Source organism: Heterocephalus glaber, unplaced genomic scaffold, assembly GCF_053883595.1.
Source record: "Heterocephalus glaber isolate CG9 unplaced genomic scaffold, H.glaber_assembly_v1.0 deba00001687, whole genome shotgun sequence".
Lineage (NCBI taxonomy): Eukaryota > Metazoa > Chordata > Mammalia > Rodentia > Bathyergidae > Heterocephalus > Heterocephalus glaber.
This window is the reverse complement of record NW_028258412.1, coordinates 9,288,163-9,302,281: the sequence shown is the minus strand read 5'-3', so window position 1 is coordinate 9,302,281 and position 14,119 is coordinate 9,288,163. Positions and strand designations below refer to the sequence as shown.

Below are 14,119 nucleotides of genomic sequence, written 5' to 3'. Positions count from 1 at the left end.
TTTACACATGTGTGTCTTATTTATTTCACTTAAGAGTATGGCCTCAATATGCATTCTCATTAATGTTTTAAACAGTCAATGTTCATTTATATTTACACATATGTACTCTTTCTGGTGCTCTTTATTCTTCTCTAAAGTTCAATTCTGAAATAAGACCCAAGTGAGATTATATAAAGGTGCAAATTCCCAATGATGAATGTCATTATATTGTATACCTAGAATGTACCAATAAAATTAATTTTAAAAAACTGATAAAGTTCAATTCTGCCTGGGATATTTTTCTTAAGCCTGAAGAACTTCCTTTAGTATTTCTTATAGTGCAAGTCTAATGCAGTACATTCTTCCAACCTTTGTACTTATCTAAAAACATATTTATTTCACCTTCATTTTGGAGAATATTTTTGATGTGTATTGAATTCTAGTATGGTAGCTTTTTCCTCTACCATTTGCAGATATTTTTTTCTGGCTTCCATAGTTTCTGTTGAAGATCAACCAGTCTCTATGTTGCTTCTTTAAAGGTAATATGATTTATTTTCCTTTGGCTGTTTTAAATGCCTTATTACCTTCAGTTTCCAGAAGTTTCACTAAAATATAGTCTAAGTATTGTTTCCTTTGTGTTTGTCCTGCTTTAATTTGTGGGGTTTCTTAAGACTCTAGACAGTTGTCCATCAATTGTGGAAAGATTCTAGTCATTATTTTTTCAAAATTATTTCTATCTAACTTGTTCCCCTCTATCTCTGTGATTTCAGTTACACATATTATTACTCTGATTGTGTTTTATGTGTATCTTACTTGTTTTGTGCATTTCAGTCTGATATTATTCATTAATTTCCAATTCAATACTTATGTCTTCTGCTATATCCAACTCAATGTTAACTCATCCACTGAGGTCTTAATTTCACATTTTTATTTTTCAGTTCTAGAAAGAACATTTTCAATCTTTTTATATAAATTCTAATCCTCAGGTAAAAATTTCAATCTTTTCATCTATTTTATATATCTCCCCCTCTATTTTGCTGCCTATATTAATCATGAATTTTTTTTTTTGGTACCAGGGATCGAACTCAGGTCCTTGTGCTTGCAGGCAGGTGGCGGAACAACTGAGCTAAATTCCTGGCCCCTTAATCATGGATATTTTAAAGTCCTTGTGTGCTAACATCACCTGTGGGTCTAATCTGTCTGTCTATCTATCTATCTATCTATCTATCTATCTATCTGCCATGCTGAAGGAGAATATTCTTACCTTGTTCTTCTCTAACTTCTTCATTAAGTATATATAGGCTTTTTAGCATGATACAGATATGCTTTATCATGTTGAAAAGCACTTTTTTTGCAATATCTTTTCATTACCTGTGAGTAAGTACCTATAATTTTCCTTTTTTGATCTGTGTGAGTTATATTTAATACATTTTCTAATACTGAATGGTCCTATTTTTTGAGAAAAAAGCACAGCTGGTAATGATGTATCACTTTTAATGTATTGTTGGATTTGTGCCTAACATTATATTTCTATTTTTTGTATTGATATTTCAAAGTCAGATTAGCCTTTAGTTTTATTATTTTTCTGTGCTATGTTTGTTATGTTTTGGTATCACTGGCTTGAGCTTCCTAAAAAGAATGTTTTCTTTTTCCCTATATTCTCTAACAACTTAATAAAACAAATCAGTTTCTTAAACTTTCTCAGAAAAAGGCATTTTCAACCATGGAATGGCAGTACAAATATAAAGGCAAACTCAAACACTTGCAGGGATGAGAGAGATAGAATAGATAGCAAACATGCACCTTGAGGTGACATAAAGGGACAGTGGGTTTTCTTTGTTTTGTTTTGGTACCAGGAATTGAATTCAGGACCTTGTGCTTGAGAGGCAGGTGTGGTGCCACTGAGCTAAATTCCCAGCCCAAAGACAGTGTTTTAAACTGAGCAGGGTGGTGCCCACCTGTAATCCCAGCACCTTAGGAGGCTGGGCAGGAGGATTTGTGCCAAAAAAAGCTGGGGGTTGAGGGTGTGTGGTGGGGATGTAGCTCAGGCCAAGTTCCTGGGTTCAATTCCCAGTCCTGAATAAAAGAAAAAAGTGATTCTTTTTTAGCCACAATGTAGGGCCTGTTAAAGATGCGTGGGCTGGATGTGGCTCATGAGTGGCCAGGGTGAAACCTTAGGGAACAAGTCCCTTACAGACAGGGACCTAACAGATGTTGTGTGGCATGACAGTTAATTTCATGGCCCCAGACAGACAAGTCTGAGTTTCCCCCTCTGAGCTACTATTTTTCCATTTGCAAATGAGAATCCGAACCGTAAAACTTACATTTAACAGTTGTCATGAGGACTAAATGAGATGAGATAGTTTATGTAAATTTCCCCAAAAGAACTATTGGGAGGGGTACAATAAACTATGCTCATTTATATCATTGTGATTATTTCTTTCTTTTTTTTTAAACAAGCAGAAACCATTTTCTTTGTGATTATCAAAGCAATACATACATCTTCATTGCAAAATTGCAGCAATAAAAACCCAACTAAGCAAAATCTCTCCAAACCAACAAAACTTCATAAATAAGATGATTCTATATACAGTGTGTCAGCCTCACAAATAACATACTGGGGTGACAGTATTAACTAATTTCACTCACTGACAGTATTAACTAATGCGATTAGAGGAATACTTCACCTTGCTGTTATCATGAGTTCATTTTCAGAGGCCCGAGGCCGCATCCAGGCATAGATATTCATTGTGAACAGGGAACTGACACTGTTGAAAGCAGAAGTCAAGGAGGAAATGATGGTGGCACATACTGTGGACAACATCATGCCCTGTAGGCCTGGAGGAGAAAGAATACTTACTGGATTCCCAGCTCTTTTTTTTTTTTTTTTTTTTGCAGTACTGGGGATCGAACTCAGGGTTGTACTCACCAGGCAGGCACAGCACCACTGAGCTACATCCCCGGCCCTTAAAGTTTTTGAGAATTGATTGACTTTATTACAAGAGACTTTTTTTTTTGGTACCAGGGATCGAACTCAGGACCTTGCACTTGCCAGGCAGGTGCAGCGCCACTGAGCTACATCTCCAGCCCTCTCCCACCTCTTTCATCATGCCAGATGACACAGGCCTCCTAAGGAACTTTTCCAAATCCCAAATTTCCTCCTACAAAACATCCAAATTTTACTTGGAATAGAGTTCCACCTAAGATAGATTATTACATTACATGTTTTCTTGCTTCGTAACAAGACTTAATTGTTTCCTGCTGTGTTTTCATATAATAATAGGAGCTAATATCTCCTGGGTGGTTAGTCTGTACCAGAACATCTCTTCAGACATCAGCCTGTACCATCTTAAGTACAGTCCTGTGAGATGGTTGCCACTGCTTTCCTCTCTTACCTGTGAAGAGTAAGAGCCTCAGAGAAGGTTCAGACCATATGAAAGTGATGTCCTTCCCAGTGCCACAGTGCCCTCATCTGTAGAGTGGGCATATAGTATTTACCACATACAGCTGCTGTTAATATTAAGATACATTTGAGTAGATGAGTTGATACAATGCCCAATACAGAGCAAGAACTCAACAAATGCTAGTTATAAACAATAATCTGGTATTACTACTTGGAAGGCCATGTGGAAGGGATGTTAACTGCTCTGTTAGAAGATATTTTTCCTATGTGTTATTGGGAAAGCCTGAGGGAAGATAACCAGGATCTAAACTGGAAGCCTACTGTGGCGAAATGTCCTTAGTGTGCCAGTAGACAGACATAGACTAGGGTCCTTGGATTTGCCTTCCTTCAACTGTCAACACTTTCTTGCAGCCTTGGTTGTTTGAAGCTGTGGCATTTCTCGAGGCTTAGGTGGGGAGTCCAGACAACTCACTTTCTGAACTGTGGGATGGTTAGTTTTCACTCAATCTGATTCCACCTATAGTGTATTTTGTGGAAATGTCTCAAGTTTTCCAACCTATTGTTCTCCAGAACTAACACAGAATTTTAAAAAAATGTATTCATTTGGCCATTTCAGTGGAATTTGGGGAGAAAGGTGTGATGAATATGTGAATTCATTATCATCTCAAAAGGTCATCTGACTGTTGGATAGTTGCTCATCTCCTTTCCTATGCTTATGCCTATGAAGATGGTGAGCTCTTCAAGTGCAGGACTAGTTTCACTCATCTTTGTGTTTGTTTTCATGGCTTAGAACAATGCCTTACACAGCGTAGACTCCATTTTTTGGATGAATGAGCAAGGGAACCAGCTCATCAGGTGACATAAATAATGCAAACAAAATGTGCAGATTTTGCCTCCAAGAAGATATGCACTACCAGTGTGCAAAGAATAGAGAGGGAGGAGGCCTTGATCCTTTTGTCAGGGCACGCAAAGGTGCCCTTCATGGTGCTAATGTCCCTCCCACCTGGCAACCTGTATTTCCATCCAGAATGACAGGCTAGCTGGTAAGAAAGTCACCTCTAGAAACCTCACTCCTAACTGGCCACTTATAGCCTTAGGGGCTAGGCTCCCATGGGATTCTATGGCTCTCAGCAGCAGGGCCTGTTTCTTACTAGTAGGCAGCAATGATACCACCATCCTCGGATAAGCGACAGGGCTACAACTGCGTTGGGCGCCGCAGTACTTTTCACATTCTGAAGGTACAACACAAGCCACTTGGTCTGCAAAAAGAAGTAACAGTCACATCAACACACTGGCCTTAAAGCTCTTAAATATGAGCCCAGGGTAAGGGAAGCAAATTAGGAATTATATATGCACATGTAAATGTTAAATTCTCAGTCCACCGGTGTCAGCTCCAATTCATGATCCTCACATTCTTGGGAGCTGAGGCTGGAGAAAAGGATTAGGACTCAGGCTCCTGGGAGTCAAATGAATCGTACTCCCCCCAGTTCATCAAGTGACCCAAGGCAAGTCATGGGCCCTCAATAAGCCTTCCAATGATTCTAGCTAGGTGTTAGGAAAACCAGTGGATTATTTGTCACATACTAACATGTGAGCAACCCATAACCTTACTACTTGGACCTGACAGAGTTGTTAATTCAGAGTAAGAAGTTGGGACTGCAGTTCTTAGCAGAGGGACCTATTTCCAACCTTTTAGGGAATTATCAACAAAGTACTGCTTAACAGCTGAAAAGCAAATTGGAGAATGTTGAAACTAGTCTCAGTTAAAACTGGGAATAAATTAGGAAAGAAATGGAGGCATGCCTCAGGAGCAAATCGAAGAAGAGATTAGAATTAGAGATATCTATTGAACATATTTCTTATTACTGAAAAGCATCCTACATTTTATTTCCCTTTGTCAAAAGCATTATAGCAAGAGACTCTCCCAGGAGTCACCTGCTCTGCCCCTGTGGCTGTGCCAATCAGAGCGAAGTGCTTCATTCAATTTAATGAATAAACAGACTCGTTACCCTGAGAGACAGAATAATCTAGTAAGGATGAGCTAGTAAAACTAGCGACTGGAAGTGGGGATGAGGTACAGCCACGGAATTATGATAACTCGTTAGGGAAAACACAAATGCTTTAATAGTATTTAATGTGGGCCTTGCTCTGAATCAGGCTCACTTTAGTGGCTGCATGGCGCTCTCTCCACTGTACTTGGGGCCGTGAGAAACAACGGCAACATCCATTAGATCTTCTCACAGTGCTTGGCACACCGGGTGTGCCTAGTATAATACTAGTGATATGATGGGAGCAACTCAATCTTCCTGCAGACTCTGTCCCAAAGTCTGCAACCCCTGATAGAGAGAAGGAAGCTCTGACACTTGAGAAAAGGCACTGATCTACTCTTTCCTGTCTGAACTTATCACCCTGGTATAGTATTTCTGACTTGCTGTGTATATCAATAGTTTCTGCTAGACTTCTGTTAAGAAGTATTCTGGGGCACCCCAATGACCAGTATACTATAGGAGACCCGAAACCCCAAATACTATTTCTCTGAAAGAGGAGTAGCTAATTGGTGTGAGCTCATTAGAATAAAAAATTTACTTGGGTTAAAAAAAAGAATTTACTTGGGTAAAAGATGCGGCTGATCATTCCTGGCATCACCATGAGGAACATAGGCAACAACTTCAGGTACCCATACAGAAGGAAGCCAGCTTTCATGTGAGATATGTTCTTCCCTGCCAGGCCCCGCTGGACAGAAACCTGCCAAGGAAACACAGGTGAGTGAAGTGAATGGTGACTCTACCAGGGTGCTTGAAGCCTGGTCCACCTCAGCACAGATAGGACAATTGTGACCTGCTAAAGCAGCAGGATGTGCCCTCTAGTGGGTGTTTGCTAAGCTGCTCACTACTTGCCCAAACATCTCTGGGTCTTTCAGGGTCAGGGAGACACATATCACCCATGAACACATTTTGTACAGTACATAGCTGCCAGAGGGGACAGATGGCATTGACTATGGCCTTATTGCTAGAGCTGTGCACCAATTATGGCGATGCTAGGCTTACAAGCTGTCCTCTAGAAAGAAGAATACTCCCTCCTGAAGGCCATAGATTGTTTCTGCCAGAAAGAATAAAGAAACTTTGTGACATCAAAGTACAGATGGGCCCCTGGTAATAAAAGAATGTGGAGGGCAGAGACCAACTTCATTTGTCTATATTAAATAAACTACTATAGCCCTTTAAAATGCAAGCTCTCCCAGGAGATGTTTCAGGACCCATTTCACGGTGCCGGTGCTATTAGAAGCAGTATACTGTCAGGCGGAAGGGAATAGTACAGCAAGCAATTGGAGAAGCACTTAGGAGAAAAAAGTAAAAACATGGTTGAGAGCATCAAAACAATGCACTAAAAATTATGCTCTTAAAGAATGTTCAAATAAAAAATACCCAAAGTGACTGAAAGGCATAGGATATGAACGGTATATACACTGTGCTTTTATGTTTAAAAAAAAGCCAATAGGAATAAACAAATATGCTAATAGTGGTTAACCTTGGGGTAAGAGGATTAGCAGGTAGGATTTTCATTTTTTTCTTTACTTTCCAAGTGCATTCTTTTAATAACAGCAGAAAGCCCAAATGGATCCTGACCCATACAAAGGTATTGATTCTTAGGAAATTTACTGGCCAGCCTGCTGCTGATCTTTTAGTGGAGAGGGGCCTCTCCTGAGTAGATGGTGGGCACATGTTTCTGTTCCTGGCCTTAGCTTAAACCTGAGCATAGAAAAGGTGGTCTCTTATGGAGGGGATAAAGTAGCAGGACTAGGGCAGAAATATGACCTTTACTTTGAGAAAAGTATGATATAAGGACATTAAATTATTCTATGTAGAAAGTCTTAAACACTTTAGCAGATTACAAAGTGGGGGAAGGGAAGGATTATTGTTTACAAGTGGTGGAGGCCAAAATAATTTTTCATCACTTTATTAGCTTTTTTTTGTAATTAAAAATGTTTCTTAGGGCTGGGGATGTAGCTCTTGTCTACAAGTGGAGGAGTCCTTATCTAGCATACTTAAGGGCCTGGGTTTTATCCTCAGCAGTGTTAAAAAAATGTTATGGCTTGGATCCAGATGTTCCTTGAAAACATCATGTGCTTATAGGTGGGGCTTTTCAGAGCTGACTGGATCTAGGGCATGTGATACTGGAATTAAGGGTGTGTAGTACTAAATTAGTCCCCTAGTAGATAATGGGAAGGGCTACCCTGGGTGTGGGTGGCACCATCCAAAAGTCTTGTAGCCTGGATGGGATAAAAGGGAAAAGGAGGCTTACTTTGCTGCTGCTGCAGCTGCTGCTTGCTGCTTGCTGCCCTCTGCCTTCCTGCCTGCCATGCCATGAGCTGTTTCTCCTCTGCGATGCCCCTCTGCCGTACTGCCCTACCTTGGAGCCAATCGACTACAGAATAAAGCCTCTACAAACTGTGGGCTAAAATAAACTTTTCTTCCTTTAACTTGTGAGTGTTGGGTTTTTGTCTCAGTGATGAGAAAAACAACTAAGATAACAAACAATGCCATGCCCCCCCGACAAAATTAAACAAGAAACACATTTTTCTTAAAACATTTCATTTACAAGTTGGAAAGTTACATATTCTACTTCTATGGTTTTTTTTTTTTTGGTACTGGGGATCGAACTCAGGACCTTGCGCTTTTGAGGCACTCGGATAAATCTCTTCTATGCTTTTTAATGATTACTTTTAAAATTTTTAATGTACATACAACTTAAAGTCCAAGGAAAATCAGTAGCCCTTCTCTTATTCTGAACAATTTAAAGTCCATAGACAGATATAACTACATTATGGTCTTATACTTGTTTGGTTTTTACTTCCCATTTTAGTAATTATTGCTTTTACCCAACACTTTAGATTTACTCATATGCCTGTCAATGTCTTTGCTAACTATTCTTTCTTGTTCTTCAGTACCTCCATTTTCCGTCTATACATTCCTCAGTCTTTTGTAAGGAAGATTGTATCTTTATTTTGCTCTCTGTGTAGTGTGTGTGTTTGTGTGTGGTACTGGGGATCCAACCCCGTGGTGCTTTACCACTGAACTACATATCTATCTATCTGTCTATCTATCTATCTATCTATCTATCTCTTTATTGATTGATTGATTGATTTTGAGATAGGATCTTTCTAAGTTTCTCAGGCTGGCATTGAAGTTGTGATCCTCCTGCTGCAGCTTTCTAAGTAGCCAAGATTTCAGGGATGTATTACCATAGCCGGCTTGCCCTTGTTTTCGAATAATACTTTTAGCTGGGCATGTAATTTGGAACCGGCATTTCTCCCCATAGTTTGAAAAAAAATTACTTTTCTACCTTCTGGCTTAAATTATAGCTGCTGAGGTCTGCTGTCAGTATAACTGTCTTCTACTATAAGTAATCTTTTCTTTTAGATGGCTTCTTAAAATCTCTTTGTCTTTGATATCTTGAAAGTATACGTTTGATGTGTGGGTTAGTCATTCTCTCTTTGAATGTTGCTTTTCTCTTTCTTCTGAAAACTCAAATGAGATATATTTTAACCCTGATTTTGTCTTCTATGTTATTTCCTTTTACACTTTGACTTTTTGTACTTTTTGGGCAATTTCCTCAGTTCTCTCAGGTTACAATATTTTTTCTTCAGCTCTGTTTAAGCTGTTATATTAACAGTTACTGAGTTTTACCTTTCAGTAAATTTACTTTTCTTTGTTAGAAGTTAGAATTTTCAAATCTGGCTGACTTTTTTGATAGAATTTTAAAAATGTTTTTTTATTTTCACTTTTATTTCTTCAACTTTAAAAATTTATCCAAAACTTCAATTTTCTAAAATTTGGGAGTACTAATTCTGTGGTTTGGTCATTGTAGTTCAACTCTTTCATGTTTTCTAATTTGGGGTTAGTAGCTCAAACTGATCAGGAATTTGTTTATGAGAATCTTGAAAGACCTTAGTTGAGGGTTGTCATAATTTGTTCCTGTCATATCTTAGTTACTTTTCTCATTGCTGAGACAAAATAGTTAACACTGAGAAGTTAAAGGAGGAAAGGTTTATTTTGACTCATAGTTTGTAGAGATTTCAGTCCATAGTCAGGTGGCTCCAAGGCAAGGTGGTATGTCAGAGGGCTATCACAGAGGAGAAATAGTCCATGGAGTTTCAGGCAGAAGGCAGCAAGCAGTGAGCTGTAGCTTGACCTCCATCTTTCTCTTTCATTCCATTTGCTACCTTTTGGGTGGTACCACCAACATTCAGGGTGGGGCTTCCATTATCCACACCCTTAATCCTAATTTCACACCCTTAGGGGCGGGGAATTTAGCTCAGAGGTGCCTGCCTGCCTTGTGAGCACAAGGTCCTGAGTTTGATCTCTGGTACTGAAAAAAAAATTTAAAAATATATATATCACACCCTTAATCCACATTCACACACCCTAGGGCCAGCCACCTCTAAAAAGCCTCATCCATGAGCACATGAGGCTTTTGGGAGACCTCTAGATACAAGTCATAACATGTTCCTATAACAAAATGGCTTTGATTGAGAAATTTATAAACAATGGAAATTTATTTTTCACAGATTTGAAGGCTAGAAAGTGTAAGATTAAGATGGCAACAGATTCCATGCCTGATAAAGGTTTTGTCTCTGCTTCCAAGATAAAGCCTTGAACACTATCCTTGCATGATTGAAGGGATGGAGCACTAATCCCATTTATGAGAGCAGGACCTTCATTGTCTAATCACCTCTTATAAGCCTCACCTTTTAATAATGTTGTATGGGGATTAAATTTCAATGTGAATTTTGGAGGGAACATAAACATTCAAACTATTGCTGGGGTACATCCTACAGAGAGAATCTGTCACCACAGCTGACTGGTCATAACAAATGTTGGATGAGTTTATGTTCATTTTTCACATGGGATTCGCCACACAGTTTAATTAAACTGTAGAGTAGAATTCTCACTTCCTGTAATTCACCTCCAGGCACTTTTTTTTGCTGTTGTTCTTTCTCTCTGGTGGTAGGCAGATTTTTTCCTAGTGTATCATTTCAATGAGGCTATAGATTTTCAAGACCTTAAGCTCTACACAGAGGATTTATTTTTTGTCACTCATTAACTTAGATCCTTTCTACTGTTTATACCATGCTGCTTAAATCTAAACCTTTAAAAACCAAGCTTGGGCAGGCATGGTGGCACATGCCTATAATCCCAGAATTCTAGGAGGCCGAGGCAGGAGGATCACAGTTTGAGCCCAGCCTGGACAACTTAGTGAGAACTTGTCTCAAAATAAAAAATAAAAAAGGCTAGGAATATAGTCCAGTGTGAAGGCTCTGGGTTCAATCTCCAGTAATGCAAAATAAATGAGAGAGAGAGAGAGAGAGAGACTTTTTATATTTTATCCAGTATCCTAGGAATTTGTATTGGAAGGTAGTTCAGGAAATATAGTTTACCTATTGCCAGAAGCAGAATTTCAGGGGAAACTATTCAAGTTATTATTATAGAGAAGTTGAAAAGAAAAGTATAGAAAGATTAAAAAAATTTCTAAAGTGGCACAATGAAAATACATAGGGATTTGCTCAGTGGCAGAGGGTATGCTTAGCATGGTCCTGGGTTTAATCTCCAGCCAAGAAAACACTGTGCCCAAACAAAACAAAATAAACAAAACCCCCACAATAAATAGATGGGACTGGATACAAACAAAAAATGGATACATTTCAGAGACTAGCCATGTATTGTGTTCTAAATCTCATTTTGATTCTTGTTTTTCTTGGTAGATTTTACAGATCTATCAACATGTTGTATATACATGTAGCCTACTGTTTCTAGCTGCTACACAGCACTGTACAGTATTATCCCTCTCATTTCATTTACAAACTTTACAGCAACACAATAAATATGGTGATGAACATCTCATATATAGTCCTTCATGAACTTGTGTGAAGACATTTTAGGTAGACTCTAGGGGTCATCACTGCTAGGTAACAGAGCACAGTATACTTAATTTTTTTATTTATTGATTGAGACAGGGTCTTGTTATGTAGTTCAGGCTGGCATTGAACTCACTATCTAGCCCAGGCTGTCTTCAAACTCATGGAGATCCTCCTACCTCAAGCTCTCAAGTGCTGTGATTACAAGTGTGTGCCATCACACTTGGCTTAAATTTTATTAAATCCCGGCAGATCACCCTCCAGAACAGACTGAACTAATCTATACGTCCACCAAAAGTATACAAGGGTTTACAGACATCTGTAACCTCCCTAAGACTTGGCATCATGATTCTTTCTAATGTTTGCCAGTCTCATGATTTTAAATTGCACTTCTCTGATAACTCTCTGTTAGAGAGTATGTTTTAGACAGGGAGAAAGTACAAACTGTATTGATCACTTTACATAGAAGGACTTTTTAACAAAGAATATCAAAGACAAAGTTTCCAGATGACAGATTAAAGGAGATTATTATAAATGTTTCTCATGGACAAAAGACTAACAACAAAATCAACAAGAAAAAGGAGCTCTAACAGAAATATGGACAAAAGATAGTGACAGGCAATTTATAGGAAAAAATTTAAATGTAAATGCCAATAAATATGTATCAGAGAGTTATCAGAGAAGTGCAATTTAAATTCACCTGAAGTCTATCTTTATAAGAGTGTTAGTGTGTTAGTCAGCTTTCCATTACTGCAACAAATACCTAAGATAACCAAATTTAAAAAGGAAAGTTTATTTTGGCTCATAGTTTTGGAGGTTTCTGTCTATTGTCAATTGGCCTGTTGGGGCGTCTATGGTGAGGCAGAATACCATGGCAGGAGCATATGGTGGATGAAGCTGCTCACTTCATTGCTGCCAGGAAGCAACAGAAAGAGGAGGAGGGTCAGGGTCCATATATCAAGGGCATGCCCCTCAATGAACTTTCTTCCATTGGGCCTTACCTTCTGTGAGTTCCACTTTATGATAGTATCACAGGCTGAAGATCAATCCTTCAGCACAAGGGCATTCAGGGGACGTTCAAGATCCAAACTATGGCAGCTAGTTAGGGGATGAAGTTTTGTTACTCGAAAAGTAAGCTGATTTTTCTAATCTCATTGAAGAGTTAGTAGCTCCCCTATTGACTTGTGGAGCCTCATAAGTATTTACATTTTTCTTTGTACCTTTTATTTTATTCCATTAGTCTATGTGTCTATTCTTGGTAGTATAAACTATTTTTTAAATATCTTGTAGGACAAGTTTAGCCCTTTTGCTCTTCATTTTCAAACTTGGGTTAGCTATTTGGCATGCTTTTCTTCCACATAATGTTTAAACCCAATTTATGCTGATATAGCACAGAAAAGTACATTAAAAATACACAGTTATGTGGCACATTAGATAGCATACAGTGTAACCATCATCCAAATCAAGAAATGGAACCCTTCATCCTGCCACAGAAATTTCCGTGTAACTTTTTAAAAAATTAAGGTGAAATTCACATAAAATCCAATTAGCCATTTTAAAGTGAAGGATTACATGCATTCACAGTGTTGTACAATCACTACCTTTCTTTAGTTTCAAAACATTTTCATCACCCCAGAAGAATACCCATATCCATTAAGTAATCATTGTCCATTATTCCTCTCTCTTTTCCTGGCAAGCACTAATGTGATTTCTATCTCTATGAATTTGCTTATTTTTGATATTTTATATAAAACGAATCATCGAATAGGTGACCATTGTTTTTGGCTTCTTTCACTTAACATAGCATTTTTTAGATTCATCTAAGTTGCGACATGTAGGAGTACTTCATTCTTTCTTATGGCTGAATAATATTCTAACATATGGATACACATTTGGTTTACCCATTCACTCACTGATGGACATTTGGGTTGTTTCCACCTTTTGTTGCTGTGGATAGTGCTGCTATGCATGCCTGTTTTTTTTTTTTTTTTTTTTGGTACCAGGGATTGAACTCGGGGCCTTGCACTTGTGCAGCGGGTGGAGAAACCACTGAGCTAAATCCCCGGCCCACCTCTTTTAAACTTTAAACTCTTCCCTCACTCTAGCAATGACTGCTTTGGTGACTATTTTATTTCTTCCTTGCTTTTAAAAAGTAATTGTGTCATATATTTTAGTATTGTCCATGTGTTGAATTTTATACAAATGTAATCATGCAGTATATAACCTTTTGTGTCTAGCTTCCTTTATTTAGCATCACACTTTGAAGATTCAACTATGTTGGGTATAGTTGTGCAGTTGGTTCTCTGTCTGCAGATTCTGCTTTGGGGGATTCAACCAACCACTGATAGAAAATATTTGCTGTATCAAACAAATACATATTTTTTCTTGTCATTAACAGTATAACAACAACTTACATTATAATCTTTTGGTTTTATTAACATCTCTACCTTTTTACTTTTGACTTAATTAATCTCTGCCATGGTCTTTATTATTTTATTTCTGTTTGCCTGCAGATTTATCTCTTTCTTTCTCTTTTTTTGTTGGTGGCTATCTACCTAATTTCTGAATCTGAGTGTTTAGCTCATTATGGTTAACCTTTCATGCCTCTTGAAACACTCAGTTAATATGCTGCTTGGAATTTGCTCTAAAAATTGACATGTAGTGTTTACACTAGCATTAAGTTTTAAAGTATAATTTTTGCTTTTGGGTTTTTTTTTTTTTTTTGGTGCAGGCTATTGAACTCAGGACCTTGTGCTTGCAAGGCAGGCGTGGTGCCACTGAGCTAAATCGCCAGCCCTAATGTATAGTTTTTAATGAATGAT

The 14,119-nt window shown here is 38.2% G+C and overlaps 1 protein-coding gene across 1 annotated transcript in view; it reads right to left on the bottom strand.

The window, feature by feature from the left end:
• Window positions 1-14,119, bottom strand: part of LOC101712699 (sodium/glucose cotransporter 1-like) — a 66,474-nt gene that overhangs the window by 11,350 nt on the left and 41,005 nt on the right. Inside the window, exons 9-11 of the mRNA XM_021257263.2 lie at window positions 5,992-6,127; window positions 4,534-4,641; window positions 2,667-2,817 (exon numbers count right to left, since the gene is read on the bottom strand). Of these exons, the coding sequence (XP_021112922.1) occupies window positions 2,667-2,817; window positions 4,534-4,641; window positions 5,992-6,127 (395 nt within the window). The remainder of the gene's footprint in view (window positions 1-2,666; window positions 2,818-4,533; window positions 4,642-5,991; window positions 6,128-14,119) is intronic.